The sequence below is a fragment of the Ixodes scapularis genome, unplaced genomic scaffold (assembly GCF_016920785.2).
Source record: "Ixodes scapularis isolate PalLabHiFi unplaced genomic scaffold, ASM1692078v2 PGA_scaffold4__175_contigs__length_147842914, whole genome shotgun sequence".
Classification (NCBI taxonomy): domain Eukaryota; kingdom Metazoa; phylum Arthropoda; class Arachnida; order Ixodida; family Ixodidae; genus Ixodes; species Ixodes scapularis.
In genome coordinates, this window is record NW_024609879.1 from 24300442 (window position 1) to 24325953 (window position 25512).

Below are 25512 nucleotides of genomic sequence, written 5' to 3' on the forward strand. Positions count from 1 at the left end.
GTTAAACATTGCAGACATTTGAGCAAGAGCTCTGAGAAATGGCACCACAAGCAGAGATGGGCGAGGAGTGTCATCTGCTCTTGTTGTCTGCTTCTGCACAGACGCTGAACTGACTCCGGAGCTGGTGCAAGCTTTTGAGGAACTGGGTCTGAACTCGTTTAGAACTGGGATGAATCGAATGTGCCAGTGCAGCGGCTGTGCAACTTCAGGGTGAATCGAATGTGCCAATTCCTGCACTGCTGAACTAGTTCAGCCAATTCAGGCAAATCAAACAGACCTCTTATGATGTTGTACACCCTCACTATAATAGTACCCTTAAAGGGGTATTCACACGAGGGAGAAATCCCGGGGATTTCTCCCCGGCACGCGCGCATCACGAGATGAAAACGCGAGTCTTTTGCACATCGCAAAGCCTGACGTTTTCGTCGTGGGATGCGCGTGCCGGGGAGAAATCCCCGAGATTTGTCCCTCGTGTGAATACCCCTTAAATGTCAGTAGCAGACTCTCATCAGGCAACCACCGAAACGGCACCTTCTGTCAGATGCTGGGACGACCGGCGTGTCGCAGAAGAGCACGAGAACACGCATGCCAGTGAGCACAACAAGAATGTCTAAACCACGGTCTGGAAACAAAAGGTAGCAACCTGAAATTACATGTACCACCCATCTCGATGCATGGCACGCCTGGCAAGAAAGCCGGTTTGGGCACGACGTCACATAGATAAGAAGTGCAAGACATCCTCTCATGGAGTTTTAAGCTAAGACACTGTGAAAAACTTGTCTAACTCTATGCATTTTTTATTAAAGGAATTCCTTGCTTTGAAACTCGCATAGGCACATTTAAAATCTTATATTGTGACCCATACAAAAGTATTTAATATTACTGGTGCGACACTTTTTCTAAGCCTCAGAACTGTCTACTTAAGTAAAGGTGTCTAATGCTGTCCAGCTTCACCTCATTTATTCACGCAAGACAACTAAAGAGCTTGAACAAACATTCACTATATCAAAGCAGAAAAAATATGTAACTTCACATGTAAAAAAAAAAACGTGTTTCCCCTCTGAATTGCAGTTTGATACTAATAAATGTTGCAGGCCTTATCAGCAAAAATTGGCTAAAGTGCTAGCCGAAGAAAAAGAAAAAAGAAACTTTTTGTGTTGGGATTTGCCCTTACAAGGTGCTTCATTTGCATTGCACACCCTAGTTAAGTGTCTGAGCATTACATGCCCCAGGCACTAAAACGATAAATACCTCGTTGCCTGAAAAGCACGTTCTAGCTTCGATCCGCAATTACAGTTTTGCGAATTCGCCAAGCCTAGTAAATTCTAAATAGTTTTCTTCTGCACTTGAATGCTTTAGGGAGAAGGATGGAATTAGAGTTCGATTTATACAGTTAAATTTTTGTAAGGATCGTTGGCTTTGCCAAGTGTTAGCTACAAAATAATGCATTCGCCAAAAAGCATAACATTTCAAATGTAACTATTTCGCGAATTGAAAACAGCAGCCCAGGTTCGACACATACGAGCGGTCAAAAATACACGGCATGAGAACGACGCAGCAACCGGCAACATCACAGGAATTTCGTAACAGCAGAGAAAAAAAAATTAAATTACACCCATTCGCTCGGCACAACTATGATTTTATTATGTATAAAGCAACACAAGAGTTTCAACTCACCAACGCAGGTTCGATGTAACGTTCAGCGTGCTTGGGCCGCTGGGTAAGACCAAGGAAGTTTTGTCTAGTAGAGTATAGTTATGACATTTATTCCATTCCTGATGCGCTTATCGATCTTTTAACGAACCAATTCGAATGTCACCACTGAAAATGTTTGCAGAAAAGCCAAAAACGTAAAATATTTCAAACCTCCTGCACCTTGTGCACAGGACTGGTGAGCGCCATGACACAACAGATCCGCAGAAATTGAAACACGTTTGAATGTAAACATAACAAATTTGTTTTGAATTTGCAAAGTTAATAGATCTTGTTTAATTAACAACATTATTTTTTATTTTATTTTATATTTCTATAAGCATGCGGTAAGAAACAGATTGGAAAATCATTCTGTGTGGTGGTATCGTGCTATTCTTTATGCCGCGAAACACAAACAACATGGCGGTTGTGAGATGTCGGCCCGTTGTCTTTTTTGAGGATGTACTGGGTGTGCGCCACTGCAGAAATACAGTGGGTGCGATTTTCGGACTTAAGGAAACGGTGGTGGTGATGGTGGTGGTGAGGGGGGAGGGGGAGGGTGCGAGGGAAGGGAAGGGGAGCAAGGGCACAAGCAACGGGCCGGCATAACGACAAGTATTGTTTGTGTCGCTTTTTTTTTTAAGTGTTTTTTAATGAACAGTTGGGGGCGGTCGTTTGTTTGCTGAAACGTTCGACCAACTGAGTGCCATCCCGTTGTGTTCTGCTCTTTCAGAAGAGAATATACGGTATACTATTTCTGCTATTGACTGGACACAGAACGGAAGAGGTTGATACGACTATTTATTATTGTAAAAAATAGACACAGCACAATAAAAATGCAGACTGAGAGGCACGTAGAACGAGCGCTGTGTTTACATGGTCGGACAGAACGGTGTGTGTAATGTCATTCATGTGATGCATCACAAAAGGTGCATAGGATCCTAGAACAGATACTACATACTACTGAAAGCCAGAGCCGAACTTCAACTGAAGACACTCTTGAAGAACACGGAACATACCGTGGTGTTTGTAATCAATGTATCTGATGGAACGTTGAGCTATCCTGAAGTTCTCTCGGTGCGTGAATCTTGTGTATTAAACTGACTGCACTGTGCACTTGTCCCTTTTTTCTTCTTCTCGGACCCTTATAAATTATTTTCCTAACCACCGTCTTTTTCTCCTCTCCTAGCTGCCATGAAATCTTCATGTCGTGCCATATTCCTTGGGGCCATACTGACATCTCACTGTATAAACATGCACAACATCCGACTTGCTTTGCTTTTGGGGAATCTGTGTGCTAGCGCACACCAGCTCGGAGCGCGTGGAGCGAAAGTTCGCGCTGCAGAACCCAGGGCTTGGGTTCAATCCCTGCCCGCTTCGATCTGGATGAGCATCGTACCGGCGTGCGGATGTGTATCACTACTCCGTGGTGAACATTAAAGACCCCAGGCTAGCGGTTGTACTGCACTGGCTAAATTGCTCATCTACAGCGAGTGACTCGTCGCAGCTCTAAAATGGCTGACCAAATACACCTTGTATAAATATTCACACGACCATTTATTTTAGATGTTGATGACCTGTGCAACACGCGTTCGTTTTTCACCACACGCAAAAAAAAAAAATAAAAAAACTAGCAGCGTTTATTTTCTCAACTTAACAGACAGAACAAGCGGCCACCTGATCTGGAGCCAAAGCACATGACACGCGCTGAGTTCCAGATATTGTGATGGTTCGGCTACTGTCGTCATTGCAGCGATTGGACGCGGGCCACTACCCGATTGCTTCTCGAGCTAGTAATTACCACGAGCCCAAATCGAGTGCTCACGCAATGCTCGGGTCCAATCTATGAACCGCATTCAAATATCGTCATTGGGGTGTACTGCGATCCCGCAGCTACGTCATCAAGTTTTGCGAAGGAGAGGCTGAAAGAAAACGCTCGCTTTTGTCCTTGAAATGACATCGCAACAAAGGAGTTTCTTGGTCAGTGGCGTTGCGTGCGAGTATCCTTGAGTCCCACTAGTGCCAGTAAACTCGTGTAAAGTGAAAAACATTCGAAGTGAATATATGCGATATTTAATTGGAATGTTGGTCGTTTTTCTTTAATTTTTTCTGCGACTTCGACTGCGTGGGGTGAAAAAGGAACGCTTGTTTTATAGGTCATTAACGTCAGAATTAACTCGGCTTCGCGGACCCCTATAATACCTCCGCGGAACCCCATTGGAGAACCACTGGTCTGTAATAAAGGATTAATTCAGCGCAAAATGCTGCTGGTAAGCATCTGTGATCGGTCGAAAAGAGCTTCACGCTGTCGCACATGACGCCATTCCGCGCTTGCACGCGTTAAACGATACCAAGAGAAGCGCGTTCCGACATCGTTTTATATCGGATGAATTGGGGTGAAAAAGCGACCAGAGCTATAAAATGTACAACAAACTAACTATGGCACAAAAGGACGACGGAGGCATACTGGGATAAAGGGAAATTCAATGACGATGGCCCGTGGTCTGCGACATGATTATCAAGTGCGCTCTTACGTTGTAACAGCTAATCTAAAGGTTGTAGCAAGATCAGTGGCATAGACAGGAATTGTTTTCGGGGCGGGCGGGGGGGGGGGGGTGGAGAGAGAGAGAGAGGGATGAAATGCTTTTGCGAAGGGGGGAGGGGGGGCGGCTGAAGCTCAGGGGTGAAGTGAAGCCCCATAAGCCTCCCCCTGTGATAAAGAGGGGCATCGCATCGCTCTGCCTCCGGTCGGCTCTGTTGAAGTCCTGTCCGCATGTAGTTAGTGAAAGTTTTGACCTCCAGACACTTCGCTTGGAACACTCCGGGTTTCCCTCGGTTTTAATACAGGGAGTTGCGGAATCCCTGCTAAAGAAGTTGAAATGCTCTTCCGTTGTACCTAAGAGGAAACCAAAGAATTTTGTAGTGCTACCTTATATTCATAAGGTGTCGCACAATCTGAAAAGGATAGCATCAAAGTTCGACGTGGACGTTGTCTTCACTGCCCCGTGCAGATTGTCAAAATTGTGCGCTATGGTGAGCGGGCCGAAAGTGAAGAAACCTGTTTGTAGCAAGAAACACGTGACAAAGTTTGTACCTCGTGCCACTGAGGTGGTTTACAGGACTCCTCTAACGTGTGGCCGTGTTTACATAGGCCAGACGGGACGTTGCTTAAGTGATCGACTTCGAGAGCATGCGGCTTCTCTTGGCAACAATTACGGTTCCCACTTACCGGGGCATTGTAGAACTTGTGGTTGTTCCCCCAAGCTGGACGGTGCGAAGGTGGAGGGACGAAATAAAGGAAGGAGGGAACGAGAGTTGCTGGAGGCAGCGAAAATACGTGATTGTGACAAAGACGTTTGCATAAGCGTCGCATCGGTGTATATGCAGCAGAAAGAGTACCATTTCATTAACACTATCTAACTTGACAATATTAACGCAGCGTTTTTTCTATTCTTTTCTCGTTCGGATTGTGCGGCGGGGTGATGTAGCTGTTTTGCTGACTTTCTGGAACAGGCGGTGGGCGGTATGAATGTGCGCATTTGGCGGTACGCCCTGTCTCTGTTGAACGAGACTAAGCGCGTGCATGGCGATAGCAAAGTTGGAAGCTTTCAATAAAGTTTAGTTGCCAGTTAGCGTTTGTCCTGTGTGCTTCTTCGTCTTTTTGTACCGTCTCTTTTGCGCTATTTTTAATATGAATCTCCCCCTGTCCCATACCAATTTAGCTTTGTCCTAGTATACACCTTTCCAATGTTCACAAGTCCACAGCCCAGCGCACAACTCCAAAGCCTAGCAGGCGCCATACGTACAAACAATGAAAACGGCGCCTGCCAGGGGCTCTTAGATTGAGGGAAGGAACGAGAAATTAAAAGAAAGGAACAGACCAGGGTTCAAGGATTAAGACAAGTGACAAGTAGATATGGTAATTTGGAGATGTGCATCTTATAAAGGACGATTACAAAAATTGTTTGTTGCTGACTAATAAAGCGTTGTGATTTCTTCTTAGTAACTCATGTACGTACTGTGACGCTTGAAGAGAACACGGGAGCGCATGGACCCCGCACCCGCGTAGATGCCGGCTGCGGAACCGCTGCGCAGCCGCAAAATGGGAGGGGCGTGACGTCCAGCGCGTCGTCTGCTACGGACGGAGCCACGCGCTGCCAGGTTTGCCCGTCAAGGGAAATTCACTCATGCACTTCGAAGGGTAAGAGAAGGAGTGTGCGATCACTGCTTTCATTCGAATTTTGCACTGTCATTCCTAACTTCAACACTACACAGAGTTGATATTTCGTGAATCATGCTGCGCTATTCGACAGCCCTGTTTAACAGGAAACGACAGTGTCTTGCTTTAAATAACGCGATGGACCTGTTGGTGCCGCCTTTTGGCGTTTATTTTTATCGTAAAGCCAGGAAAAAGAAAACAATAACAACGAAGAAACGAAGAAACACAGCGTGGCTGTATGAAAATACTTTTGCCCAGATAACGTTGCATGAGAACCATAATCAGCACCAGCTACGGGATTGTTGGTATGTGCCCGAACAATTGTAGACAGTTCTCGATAATCGATTCAGATATGGTAAGCCGAGCGACCTTCGAAGTGCGGGAGTAAATTTCCTGTGGCGGCAAAGCAGCCAGCGCGCGGCTCCGGGTCCACACCAGACGACGCGCTGGACGACACGTCCCTCCACGGCTGCGTAGGCGTTGCGCAGTGTTCTGCAAGTGACAGCCACCAGTTGAGGCAGACTACCTTCAGGCTGTACAAACATACACACAACACAAAATTTTTCGCGGTGGACCACCCACTCGTGGGGTCGTGGCACGTGTCTTGCGCGTTTCCACAACAATGGTTGGTGGTAGTAAAAACGACTTTATCAAGGCAGACTACATGAAGGTTATTAAGGGGCCGCATGGCGCCATCTCCTGCAGAGTTTCTGAAGCCATTGGCCGCTGCCTTCGTTTGCTTTTCATAAAAACAACACAATACGTTACAAAAAAAAAAAAAGTGGGGGGGGGGGGGGCTTGGTTCTATTATTGCACGTCGCTGAGAAAGCATGGCTACCTTATTTCCGAGTGCTTTCGCGTGTCTTCATAATTTCAGTGAAAAGGAGATGTTTTTCCATCAGGTGAAGAAGTCAACTCTGACTTAGCGATGAGGGCGAAGACACTGGAGGAGATTGCAGTTGTGGAGATACTCCACCAAATGTACCTCTTCCTAGGGGCCATACACCCAAGATCTTCCAGATTTTCTTGATGTTCCTTTCACTGTCACCTACCTGCCAAGTCTACAGGCACATTTTCAGGAAAACGCCTAACTCCTCCCCCCTCCCTCCCCACACTTAAACAAGGAGTTTTTGCCGTACGGCAGCAATGATGGCGAGGCCCAGCTGTATCTCGCTAGCATGAACATGTGCAGTACAAATGTAAGGAAGTTGTCTTCATGTAACTCATTGTCAATATTGCTTAGAAAAAAAAAAATGTTAGTTTTTCTTTCAAAGTCCTGTTAAGTGCGCTTCTTGTCGAGCGTGGGAGCACTGCGGAGAAGCAACACACACACACAAAAGCGACCCCCGCTGATGTTTCTTCTCTGCAGTGCACCGGTGCTCGGTAAGAAGCGCACTCAACGGCCAACCCGCTGGAATCAACACTTGGGAAATTATGAATATCGCAATGGGGGTGCTTGGGAAATAAAAGCACACTTTCTGCACGCGCGCGCCTGGTGTTTAAAAATAAACTAAAATTTTGTGAATGTTTATATGTACGTGTAGTAAAGTATTCAAAATAACTGTGGCTCCAATGCAAGATTATATGATAGGTAGATATGCCCAGACAACCTGCATTAACCATTCGTAATACATATCTTTTTAATTAATTCGAGATTGAAAAAAGAATATTCGCATATAGCGAGGCTTGTAAATCCACTCAATTTCAATCAGGTATAGATGCAGCTCTATACTATAGGTTTCATTTTATGTTGAATACGTAATTTACTTGTCATCCCAAGGCATGGAACTTTCTGAGGTCACAGTCTGTAAATATAGTGAGATTAAAATTAGCTCATAAATGGACAAGTGGAAGCTTGAGTACAACCTTCACGAGTTTAGCTGGATTTTCGTTTAAGCATGGTGCAACAGTCTGGGCTTTGAGAAACCATTCAGTATTTGATTTGAAAGTATTTAGCCAAAACCACTATTTGCTTCAAACTCAAAATCTGCTATTGGCACATGACTAATAGATACCTCACCCCCACCAATTTAATGAATGCATAAAAATTAGTACTATCAGCCAGGAAAAAATTGCAAAGCTCAAGTTTCTATATGAATTAGCTAACAGCAACTTCAACATTCCCACAGGAAATCATCTTACCCCTACTGGTAAACGGCTAACAAGATATAACCATGTTAAACTTTATAAAGAACTTCCAACCCACAATAAGTGCTTCCAATATTTCTTTTCCCCCAAGTTGTCAAAGATTGGAATCGCTTGCCGTGAAACATTGTACATTCTAGTCTAGAGCATTTTCTCATTAATTTGGAAGTGCACCTGTCGATATAGGCTTGCATACCACTATCTTCAAATGTGTACTAAAAAAACAAAAATCTTTTTGTATGATGTACCACCCTAAAACAATCCCAAATGGGACTAGTAGTATTGGAAATAAATAAATAAATAAATAACCCTTATAGGCCCTCTTGATGCTTCAACCTTTAAGACCAACTTCATTCCAGCGCTTCATTGCACTGCAGACAACTGCACTTGTAGTGCAATGGTGATCCACTATTCTGATTCCATAGCAAAAAAGTTTAATGGCTAAAAATTTGAGAAAGGTTGCCGTACCAAGACACTTTTTTTAGACTTTGCATGAGAAATAAAGTTAAGCTTATCATGAAATTAAAGGCACCACCTAGAAATTTATGCCCCTTCCTGATGCAGATACAGGCTCTATATAATTTTAAGGATGAATTCAACGATAGCCCACGGCAAGGCAAAACAATTTACACAGACTGTTTTCTTGAGTGAGAACTTTGATTCATTTCTGTCTGCCTTTTTAGGAAGTTTATTTTTGGCAAGCAGTAGCCAGGGGTGACAGCGAAATGAGGATAAAAGTGGCAGGCATCTCTCCCAAAATTCACTGAAGTCACTCCAGTGAATTGTTTCTTGTTGAAGACCATGAGGAAAAGTTGTTGGGCAGGTGAAAATTGCCTGTTTCGATAAACAAGATAAAACACCTTGTTTATCGAAACAGGCAACTTTCACCTTTGACACACAATGTTGGGTTTGCTTCAACATAGGCTGTTTGAGGCGGTCTGTGGAAGCTAGTTCTGGTCCATTGACTTTGTAAAATGTTTCTTATTCTTCATAAAGACAAGATGTGGTTCAGTGTTCATTTAGATCTTTTGCAGTGAATGATTTGGTGGTTGCTCTGGTGGGGGTCGGTACTGGCCTGCTGCCTTCAAAGATCTTCTCTCGTCTTTCAACGTAGGTCCCAGTCTTGGCGAGTGTTGCTGCAGGGTGTCAGGGAGCTACCAACTCAACCGGCAAATGAAGCAAAGTGCCATAGACAAGTTGAGCTGAGGAACAGGCACAGTCTTCTTCGACAGTTGCTTAAAGAACAAGAAAGATGACAGGGGGAGATCCAATGAATGATTTGGATTGTGATTGGTCATAATTGAAGCCTTTAGTTGGCAGTGAAAAGTTTCAACGAGACCATTGGCTTGCGGATGACAGGCAGTCTCATGTGTCTGGTTCCCAGCAGCACAGAGAAGCGTCAGAAAAAAACCGCCTCAAACTGTTGCTCATTCTGTTGCAACCTCAATGGGCGTGCCGGAATCGTGTGAACCAGGTGTTAATGAAAGCTGATGTAATGGTCTCGGCTGCATGCGATGTCTTGTATAGGTGTCGCTTCCAGCCAGCAGGTAAGCCAATCCACAATAGTGAGGAGGTATCGATAGCCTTCGCAGGGTAGTAGACGTCCAACAAGGCCGATATGAACATTTTCAAAACAGCTGGCATGAGGCAAAAGTTTCTCAAGTAGTTATGGTATGCCAGTGCATTTTCACTTACTATCATCGTAAACACGCTCCTAGCTGTAGAACTTGGCATAGGCTTCAGCTCGACACCTCTGTGCCCCACGGAAAGATTTTAGGCACCATGCTGAATGTAGCCTGCTTTTAAAGTTCCAAGGAAAGCTGTGGAATGAGATGCGCCCTCTCTAGCTGGAAAGACCCTAGACCAGCTATGTGCCTCAGAAATAAACCCTCGGGGCAATTCTACGGTGACGGGTAAAACTAACTTTAGCATGGAAGGAGAGGGGGGCACCGGGTAAAACTAACTTTACCATGGAAGGAGAGGGGGGCACCAGAGTGGGGCTTTGTGTCAACCTCAACAAGGAGTTTGCCCTACGCCAACTTTTTCATACGAGTTTCGTTCATAGTCAAGAAAGGGCTCACCATGTAGTACATCACCAATAGTACAATACGAACGTCTCAAGCACCTAAGTTACCGACAGCCCATATCGAGCTACTTCACTTACCGGGGCGCGTACCCCCCTCTCCCTTTTTGGCCCCCCCCCCCCCCCCCCCCGTTCACCGCCCGATCAGCAGCATCAATACCCTTCACTCAGGGGCGCGGTCATACACGTCGTAGTTGAACGCAGTCAAGAGGGTGACGGCGAGGCAGGCGAAACGAACGACCCAGTCGACGCAAAGCCTTCACGTGCACGCGAGCTGCAAACTCATATGCTTGAGCTCAGTCCACCCACTCTACGCCACACCAGCTGGAGATATCGAACGACCTGCGCACCGCTCGAGTTCCACCACCTCACCGACGCGTCTGACCGCAGACACCGCGCTGCACCAGCACCAGCTGCACTCGACGAATTGACGCTCGACGGACTTTGCCAACGCCACGAACGCGCCAACGCCAGACCGCCACCGACCGCCAGACCAGCCAGGCGCTAGCCAGGGCAGGCGGGCAGGAGGGACAGGTCAGGCGCGCAGAGCCCGCAGAGCCGCAGGCGCGGCGCTCTAAGCGACGTCATAGGATATTGATATAATGAGACAAACTAATTTACAGTATGTCTACAATGCATTAGACTTTATAGCACCGCTTTTTTACATAAAATAATAGCTCAATAGCCTTATTTTATTTATACCACGTGACCTTTTAATTTCAAAAGTGCATAAAAATACACTGTAAATATATTTGTGGGCTATAGAAGTTTAAGATATGGCTGAATATATAAAATTAAAGTAATTTTATATTAATTTTATAAGTCACGTGGTTTTATACGTCACTTCCGGTGTCGAAGGAGCCTTGTCTGTGTGGATGTGGCTCCAGCGACGGCCGTCCGAGAAGCCACTGCCATCTTTATTCGCTGGGCTAAGCATTATAAAAGGGACAGAGCGGTCCGAATGTCTCCGCATCTTGATAACTTTTCTGTCGCTGTGCCATCGGCACGCTACCGTTTGACAGATGAATTCCTTTTTCAGGCGAGATGCTTGAGCAAACCTTTTTCGGAACGCTAATTGCTGTCTTGACTTTCAAATCAAATCGTTTTTATCCGCTGGATTAAGCACTAATCAACTGAAAAGGGGCAGCGGTCCGGCTACGCCTTTTCGCCTCGACGGTCTCAACAGCAGCGCAGCCATCTTGTTTGTTTACGTGACGTCACGGAGCGCGAAGAAGTCACTCGCGTTCCAAAAAATTCTCGGTGCACGAAAAGCGCGCTCGAGTTTCAGTCTCCGGTGGCACTCCTGTCCGTTTAGTGGAAGGAGCACCAAACTCTCGCGCTCCGGAGCACGGACTTAACGCGCCCAGTCGCGACACCGCTCGGGCTGCAAAAGCGTGAACCGTAGCTGAGATGGTCGACGTCGATACTGAAAATCGCAAGCAGAATCGAACCAAGTGAATTAGGCATAACAAGTCGGTGATGTTCACTGGTAATGATGATCAACATCTCCTTGTATCTACTGTTTACATCAAGCCTGCTTACCAACCTTCAAATGTAAGTCTTTTGAGGCCTGCACTTACTTCTTATCACAAGTACCGGGTCAACATTTGGTGTACGGGCCGGCGTCGTCTAAGAGAACAGACGACAAGCAGAAACGTTTGAAAGAGCAGACCAACGTTCAGTTCCGTATCTCCTCGGCGCGCCTGTGGGGTGGAGGCGGCCCGGCGCGGTCCCCGCCACCGCAGCGCTGCGGTCGAAGGTTGCGCCATCAGGACGATCGCCGCTCCCTTGCGCGCAATGTTCAGTACGCCTACTGCAGCCCGGGATCTCGGCTGATTTCGCGAGTAACGCGCTATTACTTTAATTTCGGTCGTTTTTGAACAGAAGGTAACTTGCAAATGATGTAACACCGAAAATAATACGTACGTGCAAGCGGTTCAGCCTTGGCCCGCAGCGGTTGTCACTATGCTTGGGTGCCTCACGTCGTCAATAAAAACGAGCGAGACGAGGATCGTTCGCGCGGTCGGTATGAATTTATTCCATATATTCACAGAAAGCACGTAGTGATTTAATGTCGCAAAAAAAAAAAAAAAAGAAAAGCTGCGCGTCGCAATCGCGCCGTCCTGGGCATTTTGCTTTTCTTTTTTGTCTTACAAAATATATCGATCTTACCTATGCTATTTTAGAAGATTTGCTCAACTTGCAATTTAGTAAAGTATCTACAGAAACTGCTCATTCACAACACATTACACAAGCCGCAACACAATCAATTTTATTTTGCTAACTCTCAAAAAATAAAAAAAGGGCTTCAAATCACGCGCAAAACAAAGCCTGTTACAGTTAAAGCTCCACTATACAAGCTTGGCCTTTTTCCTTTCTCTTTGGGCCCTTATGGCACTATCGTTTTCTTGGCACTTTTTGCGTGCGAAAAAGTGCATACGTGTCACCAAATAGAAGTGAATAACCTCGGCTGTGAATTCATTAAGATGTTGTGGGCAGCCAACAGAGTTGGTGCCACTCTTCATTAGGGAATCTAAAACCTTCCAAAAAAGATCACCAAAAGCATCTTCCTTGCATGCTTCCTTGCAGGTTCGGCTCAGTATGTACTCTACAGTGCCTATGCAGGCAAAGAGCCGTTCAGACGGGTACACCAGACTACCTGTGGCATAGGCACACTCAGTTACGAGTACTGCCTCAGGAGGCAGATCATCTTGCACACCTAGAGCGTTTTTTCTACAGTTCTCGCAACTTGTATTCTTTTTTACTTTGAAGGCTACATACCCTGCTAAATAGTAAAGAGCTGTTTTTTCTGGTGTAGGAGCATTGTACATATGGTCATTACCACTGTTAGGCATATCATTGAGAGGTATGGACATAAGCTGGTCCCAAACATGTTTTTTCAGTGCACTTTTCTGCAAAAGTGCCTCGCGTCGTCTCCCCCCGAGACTCTCAAATGTACTGAGCAGAACACGGTCGCTGCCTCCCTCGCAGTTTCCTTTGACAGCTACCTTGACAGGGGTGTAGAGGGAAAGCAAGCGAAATAGCTGGCTGAACTTCGTCACCGTGGGGTGATCTTCGTCTCCTCCAAAAGACCTCACAAGCCCGAAAAACCTCTGAAAAAGTAATAAAATGATACGATAGGTTTCAAAGCTCCAGAAAAATTAATGCGAAAGTCAAATTACCTCAAGTGGGTCCTGATTCAAGCTTGCCGTCAAGACGTAGTTGACATTTCTCTCATGTAGAAAGCTGATTAAAGATGCAACAGACATCAGTGTTACACGAAGAGACTCAATAGTCTGCTGAGACGCAAAGAGCTTGATTGTCTTCTTTGCTTCGGTTTGGTTCATCATTTCCACGAACCTTTCCAGAAACTGCAAGAACAAAAAGGCGGTGCGACAGGTCATTTGGCACTCTGGCCTGGACGACAAGGCAAAATAATTTGTGAAGCAGCACCAGTTCTTTTTTTTTTCAATGATGCTTGAGTGCCTGGCTCTAAAGATCATAAGAGAGGAACATATGTCTCTTTGCTTACCTTTATTCTGGGCGATCCTTTCTTTATTCCAGCTTCAGGAACTTTGACATTTAAAATGTCAAAAAGGTAATTCAGAAGGGAAGTAAACTTTTCTGTTTCAACACTGTCAGCAAAACCAGGTACCTTAAGACGCCGGTAGACACTTAGGCCTGTTGCAACGCTGCGGCTGAAGAGCTGAAAGCAGTGTTGTCCTTTGTATTCCCAGCAATTGTAAACAAGCACACAGCTGCACAACCAACTTTAGCTTGCTGGATGCCAAGAATGCAAATAAATTAATCGGAATTGTAGAGACATGGCAGAGGTATGCAAAGTGTCAATAAAGATTTGCTTAGAAATAGCAAGCAAACTTGCAAGGGAACTTACGTCAATGAGGATTAGGGGTGAGTGTGCAAAACAGAATACCTGGGTGGCTAGACGAACATTCATGGACTGAAGTCTCTGTGGCTTGACATGGTACTCTGTCAAGTTTGGTACTACCCTGATGTCAGATTTCTTTTCGACTTCGAAAAGTTGTTCATAATGATGATAATTCACTTGATAATCTCCTATCTGCAAAGAAAGAAGTGATTAAACTACGACATATTTCCAAATTACAACTGAAAAGCACTGAAATTCACTTCATTGCATCTGTTACAAAGACTAATATATAAGTAAGGTTTGGTTGTAGCATGATTCAACTTACTTGTCCATATTTGTGCTTCATCATGTGATTTCGAACACACTTGATTATGTGTGGAACATCGCATATGAAGTGGAGATGCCCACCAGGGAGGCATGGGTGCTCTATCTTGCATTGAGGGCTGTCGAGTTTTCCTGTAATCCCAAGCTCTGTCCACATCGACTTATTGTTGCCGGCCCCATCGCTGATTACTGCCAAGGCTATGGCACCGTGCTGGTGTAGTTGTAGCACCGAGTTCATAACCATTTTTGCCAACACCCACCCTGGCGCTGCTCCTTTCGTTGCGTAGGTTGCAATAGGCTGAACCCATGACTCAAACATAGGATTAAACATGACCACTAAAGCATGGTCAGCTAGCTTGTTTATGTTAGCCTCGGCAACATCACCAAAGTCGACGAAGCCATCAAATTTGCAGGACACTCTATTAAATTCAGTTGTTTCTCTCAGCTTGACCTCATTAATGATTACACAGCCGTAAGTGTGATGTTCTGGCTTCTCCGTCATATGAAGCTTGATGCTCACAAGGGCAAATTTCTTTAAACCGTACTGGCATGGGAGGCCCCTCAGCAGCTGCACGAGACGACTTGCACTTGGAAGAGGAAGAATTTTCATATCAGACAATGCCCTGTAGCATTTTGGACTTGTCAGTCGCAAAAGCAAGCAGACCATATGCCACTCTGTTGTATATCTGTGACCACGGGGTGACTTGGCTGCCTGTTGCATAATTGCCGTCCGAATTGCAATCTTCTGCACTTCAGGCAAATCCTGCACGATGTCATCAAGACTTATCATAAATGCATCCTTTAGCTTTTCACTGAGTCGTTGCACTTCTCGCTTCTTTCGTTCTCGTGCTGCAGTAGCTCGAATCAACCGTTTCCTAAGCACGCTTGCTGCCACACGGACCTTTTTCCTTGGCTGTGTTTTTCTTAGCTTTCTTTTCAGGCTCTTTGTCAAAGAGGCACAGAAAGTACACATGCCTCTATCTGCATCTGTCAAAACTAAGCAGTCCTTGTGGTACAGTATGTCGCCAACTTTCTCTGCCACACTGCTGGAGCTCAAGGCGCTGTGGGAGCAGCCACGGCAAAACTGCTTTATATGCACAATCTGCAGGATTGCTTCCACGTCCTTCGAGGAGCATATTTGCAGGTCGACAAGGGATCTCTGCAGCAGCTTTCCGTTGGCGTGAACGACGAAGCTGAGGTCCTCGCGAATTACGACGCTCTTAAGGATGGTATATGCACCCGCCTTCATTCCCGCATCATAAAAAACAATCTGCCGACGTTCCCCGGGTTCCTCTCCTAAGGCCGCTGACCTCCAGTTTTTAGGAAGCTGGAGAGAGCCACTACTCTCCAAAATATTTGCAAAATCGAAGGCCTTCACGGGAACAGGCGGCTCCGGCTGGAAATCTGTCGGTCGATCTCTAGACATAGGCAGTTCGTTTTTAGCCGCCGTGGCCCTTTTTTTTTGGCGATCGCCGCTTCTTGCGCTGTGATGAGAGGTAGCTTGGCAGGTTTGGAAAAAGGCAAGGAACTGCATCGCTTTTCAGAGCCCATATTCCCCGATCGATCTCGACAGTCTCACCGTTAATGACATGCTTGTACGTCTTCACGATGTCCGCCTCCTGGAAGTGTACGTCACAGACCCTGCACGTCTTAGTCAATACTTTGTCTGCGCGAGGGATCGCTCTCGTCCACCTTCCGAGAAGCTGCGGATCACGAGGCGGCGCAAAATAGTGTCGTTTCTGCGGGTTGCTTTTGTACCCGCTGGTACAACCGGGTACGAAACACGTAGGCATTATAACAGCTGCATGCAGTCGTCACTTCACAACGAACGTCGTATCACAAACCGTCGAAAGCAATCACACACTCGAAGGGCAGAAAACCAACAGATCACGTAACAAACAGTGCGAACAGCGAGCGAAAATGCAAGCCCAACCACGTAACCGGAGCTGGCCTGGCCGGCACACACGCGCAAGCTTCGATCGCAGCGCCCTCGCAGTCTCTAGGGATCGGTCGCACCCGCCTGGAGAGGGGCAGTTCGGGAACTGGAGAAGTATCTATAAACGTTGGAGCAGACGACAGTTCGAACGATCAGGCGGCCGCTTGAACTTGAAGACGCACTGAACATAGTCCGCAGGTAGTCCGCACAACTTGACGGTTTTCTGGCGTTCATGTTGGAACAAAACAAATAAATCTGATGACCACAAGTATCCGTGAATTCAACCCAAAGTGCTTCCCGCCCAAGCAATCGTTGACCGACGGCGTCTGCTTTTCCCTTTTCACGGCACATATCCAGATTCTCGGACGAACCGAGCACGTGAAAACTGACCTTCAAGCCTTTCTCGACTCTTTTGGTACGGCCCCAGTCGCGGCGTTTTGACGAGCAGGCAGGTTTTTGTCTGGTTCCTTTCAAAACAACGCAGGAATACACGTCTGGCATGGGAACTTCTGCCCAGAGCTCCAGACCGGAAGTGCGACCGACGCGCCACCACCGCGCCGTGACGTAACAGAGATGAGTTCGTGTATAGGCTTCAGCGTTTCTTTGCCGTAGCCCTAGCACTATCCCTGAAAACAATACACTTTCAAATCAAGAAACTGAAGAAAATCCGTAGAACAGAGATCGCTCGTGAAAGACAACTCAGGAGCCTGCTGTTTTACGAAATCAGCCCACTCTTCAACACTCGGGCCCTCCAGATACACATATAATGCACATCAACCTAACGTTTGACAATCTTACACGTACGCTCCGGCCATTGACTGCACTGGCGCATGAACCTCATGATATTGTCAGGAATGACAAATGATGAGGCGGCGAATAACTGAAGAAACTGAACGTTTAATGGGGCGAACCTGTGCCCAAAACGCAAGAGAAGAAGGTTAGCTTCGCATGCGTCAATGTAGGCGAAACAGCTGGATCGAGCGCTGGGGCGCAAACTGACTCCGGCTCCTTCCGCACGTAAAACATTCTAACCTGGAATAAGCAACATGGTTCTCGAATCTGCCAGAACGCGACATTTACAGAAACAACAAAAAGGTACACCCGCAGCTAGAAATCGAATCTCGGGTCTTTGCATGTGTGTGAGCCAAGCACTATAACCTCTAAGCCACGGGCGCGCCTTTTCTTTTTCTTTTCTTATTGTCTGTTAGGACAAAAGAATACAAATACAATCACAATGTTAAAATCGCATGTACGACGCGGGGAATCGGTGGCCGAGTGGTCTAACGGGGTTTACTACGGTTGATCGAATGCCACTTTGTCGAAGCACGTTTTAGAGAACGGGCACGTTTTATCAAAGCACGGTTTAGAGAAGCCAGAGCCTCAGTTTAGAGAAATGCCGTTTATCGCAAAGGGGACGCTATTCAAAAAAGGCTTTCCTACTTCGCGCGTGTATCACTGGTGCGCGCGTTAACCCAAACCCCCTGCTGTAATGAGCCGCCGCAGACTGCCATCGCTTCGCGGCGGCAGTCTGCGGCGGCTCATTACAAAAGTGTTAACTCACCTGATTTCTCCGTACACGCCGCTTCGCGACGGCCTAATTCGCTAAAAGGAGGCTCATCGCCATTTTCTCTAAACTTGGTTTCTCTAGAAATGAATTCATTGAACTGGGGTCGGTAAAACGGCGTTCGCTAAAACGAGCTTTTCTAAACCGCATGCCTCCGCTCTAGTGCACACCAGCTCGGAGCACGTGGAGCGAAAGCTCGCGCTGCAGAACCCAGGATTCTGGGCTCAATCCCCGCCCCTGCCCCGTTTGATCTGGATGAGCATCGTACCGGCGTGCGGTCGTGTATCACTATCTGCGTGGTGCACGTTAAAGACCGCAGGCTAGCGGTTGTACCGCAGTGGCTAAATCGCTCATCCACAGCTGAGACACCAGACGCCCACTGAGGCAGACTAACTTCCGGCTCTATAAACATACACACAATTTGCTTTGATGCACGACGCGTGGTGCGCGGGCATGAATGTATAAAATTCCTTCACATTCTCCAGAGCATCAAGAATGGACAACCAATCAGGAGGGCAGACCATCGTGGCTTACACCAATTTCTGTCTGACTCTGTGGACACTTTCTATAAAATACGGCCGTAGAGGGCGCGCATTAACATTAGCGTGCCGCACAGCCATTCTGCTTTGCCACATTGCATGCAGGCCCAAGAGCATCACCAAATCAACAGGGATATCATCATGTTTTTCTACAGGGAGGAACTAGGCCACGGGCGCGCTGCCTACTTGGTGAGCTGCTCCCGCGCTAGTATAACACACCCAAATAAATCTCTGAAAATAACGGAGCTAAAGAAGATCCAATGCATACACCATGCTTCTGCAAAAACATTTGTCCTTCCATATCAACAGCTATTGAACGCAAGTGAAATTCCAGACTCAACAAACGGCTACATTTATTTCCTGAGGCAGCCTGAAATTTCACCAATCTATCTTCCAGCAGCTGTTGTACTCTACGAAGGAGCACAGATTTGATTAGAAAATAATAAAGATCCTTGATGTCAAGCGAAGCTAACTAGCACTGTTTTGTATTAACCGGTTCCATAAGACCCATCGACTACTCAGAATTTTGGAGCAACAACCCATTTTCAAGAGGCAAATAAACACTTAAAGGACACACGCAAAGAAAAAAAAAATATATTATTTTTTTGAACAGGCTAGGTGAAAAACGATTATTATAAACCGAATTTACAACGAAGAAAAAAGTTTAGAGCTATATTTACTGCGCAAAACGAATTTGTAGTTGGCGCCCGCGGGAGCCGCCGCTGGTCACGTGGTAGGCCTGTGGCCGGCCGCCGCCGCACGCTGATCGTTGTGCGACGCCGCTTCAACGCGTTTCTCCACGCCGCCGTCGCCGCCGACGCACAAGTTCGTCTGCTTCGGGGCGCCGCCGCCGTCATCTGACCGGCGCACAGGTTTATCACGTCTGCCTGCGCTTTTTCAGGAGTTTCCTTTATGCTCTAAAAGCTATTTATTAATCTTAGTTTTTTGTTATACTTAAAACAAATACGAATAAGTTACTTTCAGAGGCCATAGGAAGCTTCTGAAAGAGCGCAAGCACCACGTGACAAATATGTACCGGTCACGGGATAAATAAGGGCCACTTTTCAGCGGCACCCGCGGGCGCCAACTACAAATTCGTATAGCGCCGTAAATATAGCTCTAAAATTTTTTTCGTCGTTGTAAAATCGTTTTATGACATCCTTTTTCCATGTAAGCTGTTTAAAAAAATGTTTTTGTTTCCTTTGCATGTGTCCTTTAAGACATTTTTTTGCAGGAAATCTGACATAACTCGCTGCCTAGTGCCATTCTCATTTATCACAACACGTAAGGAGAGCTGTGGTTTGGGGTCTTCCTCTAGGTACTTTAGGAATGAGGCTACCCTTATTCTACCACTGATGCTACTAACAACCGACTAAAGATCACATTCTTTAAGCAGTCTAATCACACACCTCTTCATCTTCTGGATATTTTCGACACACGGCTGGAATAGGTAACCCACGGCAGATTTCATTTTAGCCTTGAAAGAATCATTATCCAATACCGCGAACCTGACCGTTTTATTCGTCTGCAGTAGCACGGCCACTCGATTGGGACTCCCCTTGGGAGCGGCCTGCCGTATGCCTCACTCCGCCGGTGAGAGCGATAGTTCTACTTTACCCCGCAGCGCCAGCCGTGGCGCTCGTTATCGGTGAGAGATAGGGAGCCTAGATGTCTGTCTGTCTCAGGGTGAAGACATCCATTGTTGTCCGGAAAGTGCCAGCGCGTGACGCTCTCGCGCACTCGGTGCGTGACTTGGGCGGTAAGATGGCGTCTATGCATCAACCAAAGCTACGCGCTCGAGCTGAGTGACACCGGATTGCGCGCACTTCAAAATGCATAAAAAAACGATTGGGCGGAAAAATGGCTGAGATGTCACCACTCAAGCAAAAGCGCGCGTGTGTATGAAGGCACTCTAGTGAGAGATAGAGTTCCTTTCGGGGGAACATATCGAGTTTCATGTTTGCATGTACTTGTTAGCCGCGCGGGCTAAAAGCGCGAGATAGTTGCTTCAAAGGAAGCCCCGGCGGCTGCATGAGCGCTCGTGCAGCGAGTGCTCCAGTCAAGGCAGTAAAGGCTAGCCGCTCGCGCTAGCACAGCGTTCGCGGTTAGTCCATGCTAAGGTAAGACGAAATCTAGTGAGAGAGGAGCAGTACGCCCGGCCCGGTGTGGCTATTTAGATTTTTTTTAGATGCGGAGCATTTCTTGCTCGGGTCTATGTCCCGCGGCGTCGTAGTCCGCACTCACACTACTCATGCGCAACTATCCTCCTTATCTCTCTCCAACAGCTGCGCGTTACTCTCTCCGCTCTCTCTCTCTACCAGCTGCGTGCACTTCGCCTGCGTTCGCTTCGACTCACACCACGCGCGCATGCGCAACTCTCCTCCTCTAGTTTCCTCTCCTTCAAGTGTGAATATAAGCAGCGGTAGCCGCTGCGCGCGTTCAGTTCACCGCTGTTGACTCCTATTCACTCCGTTCTTCCGATGAAGTGTGATGGTAGCAATAACAGTCCCGTCAGTTAGTGGGTTGGCGCAAGCAAGCGTCAGCACCCCCCCCACAAACTAACAGCAACGCTACGTCCACTGAAGACAAAGCTGCGCAGCGAAGGGCACGCGACGCTGAGCGGAAACGCTTGAAGCGAGCGGCAGACCCTGAACTACGGCAAAGAGAAGCGGCGTCCATTCGTCAACGTCGAGCGGCGGACGCTGACCTACGACAACGTGAAGCAGCGGCGGTTCGAGAACGTCGAGCAGCAGAACCTGAGGTTCGGGACCGTGAAGTTCAACAACTTTACTAACACCGCTAATAACGATCCGCGATGCTCCGCATCATCCCATGGTTCCCCTCGGGAAGATGGTGTAATTTTTTTCGTGAAGCTGCAGGTCTCAATTGAAACGAGTGCCAGATTGCATGAATGATGTGGCAAATCTGTGTAGAATAAAAACACATGATTCTTTCTGCGAAAAGCTCACTCAGCTGCAGGCTGCGCGTTAGAGCCGCATTCTGCTGGCAGTATGAGCGAATTGTCGTTTTCTTCCGGTAACTGTTGCCCCGTTTCTATACCACTGTAATATAGGAGTTATAGTTCGATATAGCAAGGCCGTATGATTTCCGGTTTTAACTGACGCTCGAGCACGCGCGAGCTGTGCCATTTATTCGTCTGTGAAGGACAATATAAAAGCGGATTCCGCCTGCATAAGTTCAGCAATATAAATTTCATTGCATTCACAAAAAACAGACCAAGAGAGTCATATAGTTCACAAGCGGAGTACCTTTCGGGAAGGCTTCCGCGAAAGCCTCAATATATTCTCTAGTGGGCTGTTTAGGTCACCAGCCCAGTTTGCCAAAAAAGGTCTGAGGAGTTTTCTGAGAAAGAGCTCGCAGAGCTCTTCGCTGTGGTCGGGGTCTCGGCAGTTAACAAACCACATCAGCGGGCAGTCCATAAGGTCTGAAAGCACAGCGCTCGAGAGGACCTTGCAAATCCTTCCACAACCACGAATCTCTGCCGACTGTAGAGCCCTCTCGACAAGGGCGCAGACGAGTTTGCGCAGCCAGACAACTTCAGGTCGTGGATAGCTGAGTCCTCCTTGGTCAAGGCTAAACATGTACTGATATGCTCCGTCATGTGATGCATTTTCCTTAAGTTACCCTTGCATTCAGGACACGTCACCTGCAAAGTTTAGCGGGTTCTACACATTAGCCTTCCTTGCTTTCACTGAGAAATTCTTATTACTTTGCTAGGTTGAATGTTTCAGCTAATTACTTTGAAATTACGACAATTTCTACACATAAAAATGGTCACCTTTTGTTCGCGAACGAAGGCCAAGTAGCCAGCCATGTAAGTCAGCGGTGCGAACTCAAGCTCGGAAGAGACTTTATTGTACTTCATCAACTGCAGGATTTCCTGTTTCACGAGTGGAGTTGGCACATTTCATCGCCGTCTGGCACTCAGAACTAGAACGCGCATTTACATTTCCGGCAGCTTCCAAAATGCCAACACACACCACACACGCGAGCACAGAGTGACACTACGATATTTTCGCCGAGCACAGCGATGCATAGGTGGGGGGAAAGCGAGTTTTGCTGCCTTCTACAACCGCGGCAGCACCTCGGTATCGGCGAAGCCAATGACAGGCAGATATTTTATCTGGGTAGCGGAGCAAGAGCGCGTTGGGCGCCTTCTCTATACTCCGTTTGACTTTATGTTGTACCGCAGCGAAGGCTGGAAGCGCGAGCTCATAGCGTTGACAGCTGCCCTTACTGCACGAGGGCTTGTGCCGCCGAGATCTGCCCCAGAGCAAGGAGCTCACGCTTACAGCCTTTCCTGTGGTACACTGGGTGAAACAGAGTATAGCTTTCAGCTCACAAGACCGCTCACCGATGTGCAGCGCCCCCACGGAAAATGGGAGAAGTTCTCCTCTCACGCGCGCTCTTTTGTTTTCGGAAAGACATCGGCAGGCCGCACCAACAGGGAGGATTGAGTGGCCGTGGCAGTAGCACCAATCCGATCTGTACCAGTTCCTGTTTTACTTACCTAATCTTGCCTAATCGTTGCCCAAACGCAACGCATCATTCACTTATCAGGATAAAACCCTGCAAGCCTGAGCCTGGAATACGGACTTATAATTTGGTTCCTTGTTCTGCTCCGAATCGTCTGTATTGAAGACACCAGATCAAGTCTAGAAGTTTTGATGTTTGGACAATACTTTGGCCCACCACCGATGACGTTCTGGAGGGTTTCAGACAGGGGCACTTGTCCCGGTTTTACAATACTTTGTTCAACCTGACCCGTAGGCAAATAATCCAAGGTTTTATCGCAAGCCTGAGACGCCTGTGTATACCGTTCTATCATAAATTCTCACATAATCTGAAATCTTTGGCAGGAAAATAAGGAATCCCGGACAAAAGCTCATCGGACAAAATCTCACCGGACAAAAGCTCACTGGACAGAAGCTCACCGGACAAACGCTTACCCATTTTTTTCACAGACCCGGACAAAACCTCACCAGGAGAAAATTTCATGTTGGTCTTAAAGGGACCATGAAATGACCTTTTTACCTTTTCCAGATAACCTTTACATTAAACCGTCAATGTTCACTGAATGCCGAACAGGCATCCGTTTTCGTCTCGGTTTATTAACTTCTACACAAAAAATTAATGAAATATCGACTTTTTCTTTCTCTCCAGCTGACCGCAAAACAAGCCGTGACGTACGCTGTTTCCGGAACCGGAAGTTCTCTCGGCAGTAGGAGAATGGGAGCGTTAGCGGCGACGAGTTGGGGTGCGCCGGTAGGTTTTACTGCGCTGATGTCACCGGCGTATTTTCTGAATCGGCGCCTCTCATCGCCGCATCGCAGTTGAGCGAAATTCAATGAGATATGTTGCGCTGCAGCGACAGCATGGGACTAGTCCCATACGCCGGTATGCCTCTTGGGAAGTGCAGCGAGTCTTCCGGTGAAGACTCCAGAAGTCAACCCAACCGTCATTGTTGGTAAAAGGCGGCCCGTGTCAGTCGTTTCCAAAGCGACGTAGATGGAAACAAATTGCCGCGGCGTTTTTCGCGGCCTCGGAGATGCAGGAGCGAGCCGACGTTAAAAAAAGATACGTTTGAACTACGAGTGTCAGCAAGAGCCACGTAAATACCTGTTCACACTCGGAGCGGACGCGCGCGTTTGATGGAAGGGCTGTATTCGCGCTGTTGGTAAGCGCTTCGGGACCGATCTTTTACGATTGCAACTCGATACTGACGCGACACTTGGCAAAGAAAGGTTGGACCGGCATTGCACGTATACCTCCCACGAACTGTTATAGCTCGACAGTGACGTGCAGTCTGTCAGAATAAAAATGGCATACCAATAAAGAAGTGTACATACCGTGTTACGAATGTAATCCATACGGCGTTTATTTCAGCTCTATATCACACAAAACAAGAAGATAGAATCGACGAGAGTCCCTTTTCGACGAGTGTTCGTCAACACTGCCTCGGAAAACAGGAGGAAGAGATTGACCTCACCTCTTAATCTAAAATTGAGGTCAGCGATCAAACTATAATACGGGAAGGGTCCACAAGGGTAGCGCGGGCATTTTCCATTCAGCACGCCAGCCGGTCGTAGGCAGACGGTCTCGCGACGAAGCAACGCTGCGCCGAGTCGGAGTGCGTGCTAGGCCTATATTCTGAGCAGGGTTAGGCAGTATCGCGATACAAATGTATCGCGATAGTATTTGAGGAATACATTTCGTATCTGCATTTCTGTATCGCGATACATTTTTTTCACCAGTATCTGTATTTATGTATCGAAATACATTTTGAATGTTCCTTTGTATCGCGATACAATCAGGGTGAAATGTATTTCGTTACATTTCTTGAGAAATACTCCCCCCCCAACCCCACAAAAAAGAAAAAAAAATCCGAACGCTCCTTTTTTTTTTTTTTTTTTTTACTTCTGAGGGCACCAAGGTCAAGGAGATGCTGGGGCATTGTTACTATGCTGACCAAGGTTCCTTCCGATTCTCCAAACTATTTTTTATGCGTCGTCTTCTCTCTTCTGAGAAGTGTTGCGCAGTCGGGGTCTCGAACCAGGCGGCGTGCCAGGAGTGGAGTCAGAGCATCTTGTGCCGCAGGTCCTTAGGTGGGGGTTTCTTGAGTCATTGTTTGCGGGCATCCAAAGCCCGCTGCTAACCTACTTTCTTGCCTTAACGTAAACAGTACACCTATCCGGCAAAGCTGAGTCACAGTCCGTTGCAGCACGAGCCTGGCGGTGGTTGACTTGAAATAGTAAGATAACTCGCGCAGTGAAGTTCAACATATATTGGAAGGCGTCTGCGGCTGCGCCCGTAATATTGCACGGCTCAAGGGTACGTCATCAGCCGACGTCAAAGTGACCCGCTGCTCTGGTGATCCGAAACCCAGGATGGAGGTCAGACGTGGCCTCGCTGTGCCGACCCAGACTTCGTACACCTGCGACTCGTCTTGAGCGCGCTGTTTCTTGGAGAGCTCGCACCTCTGCCGGCAATATCAGATCGCAATCCACGAGGTCTCTATTTGGAGCATGCTAGGCGAAACATGATGACTGTAATCCATACGTCGGTGGCGGAAGGCCAGCAGGAAGCACCTTCACAACAGG

The 25512-nt window shown here is 47.2% G+C and overlaps 1 protein-coding gene and 1 pseudogene across 1 annotated transcript; both read right to left on the minus strand.

The window, feature by feature from the left end:
• Positions 1 to 12490: 12490 nt before the first annotated feature.
• Positions 12491 to 13504, minus strand: LOC115317004. Its single transcript, XM_029976558.4, has 2 exons — positions 13322 to 13504; positions 12491 to 13252 (listed from the first exon to the last, which is right to left on the minus strand). The coding sequence occupies exons 1-2, from the start codon at positions 13487 to 13489 to the stop codon at positions 12491 to 12493; spliced, it is 930 nt and encodes a 309-aa protein (XP_029832418.2). The 5' UTR covers positions 13490 to 13504.
• Positions 13505 to 14344: 840 nt separating this feature from the next.
• LOC115317002 lies at positions 14345 to 16145 on the minus strand (annotated as a pseudogene).
• Positions 16146 to 25512: the final 9367 nt, after the last annotated feature.

Excerpts from the sequence above, each read along its gene's own strand:
- LOC115317004 (XM_029976558.4), bottom strand. The coding sequence starts at position 13,489 with ATGATGAACCAAACCGAAGCAAAGAAGACAATCAAGCTCTTTGCGTCT. Across the intron at positions 13,253-13,321 it reads TGAATCAGGACCCACTTGAG|AGGTTTTTCGGGCTTGTGAG; the intron begins GTAATTTGACTT and ends TTACTTTTTCAG.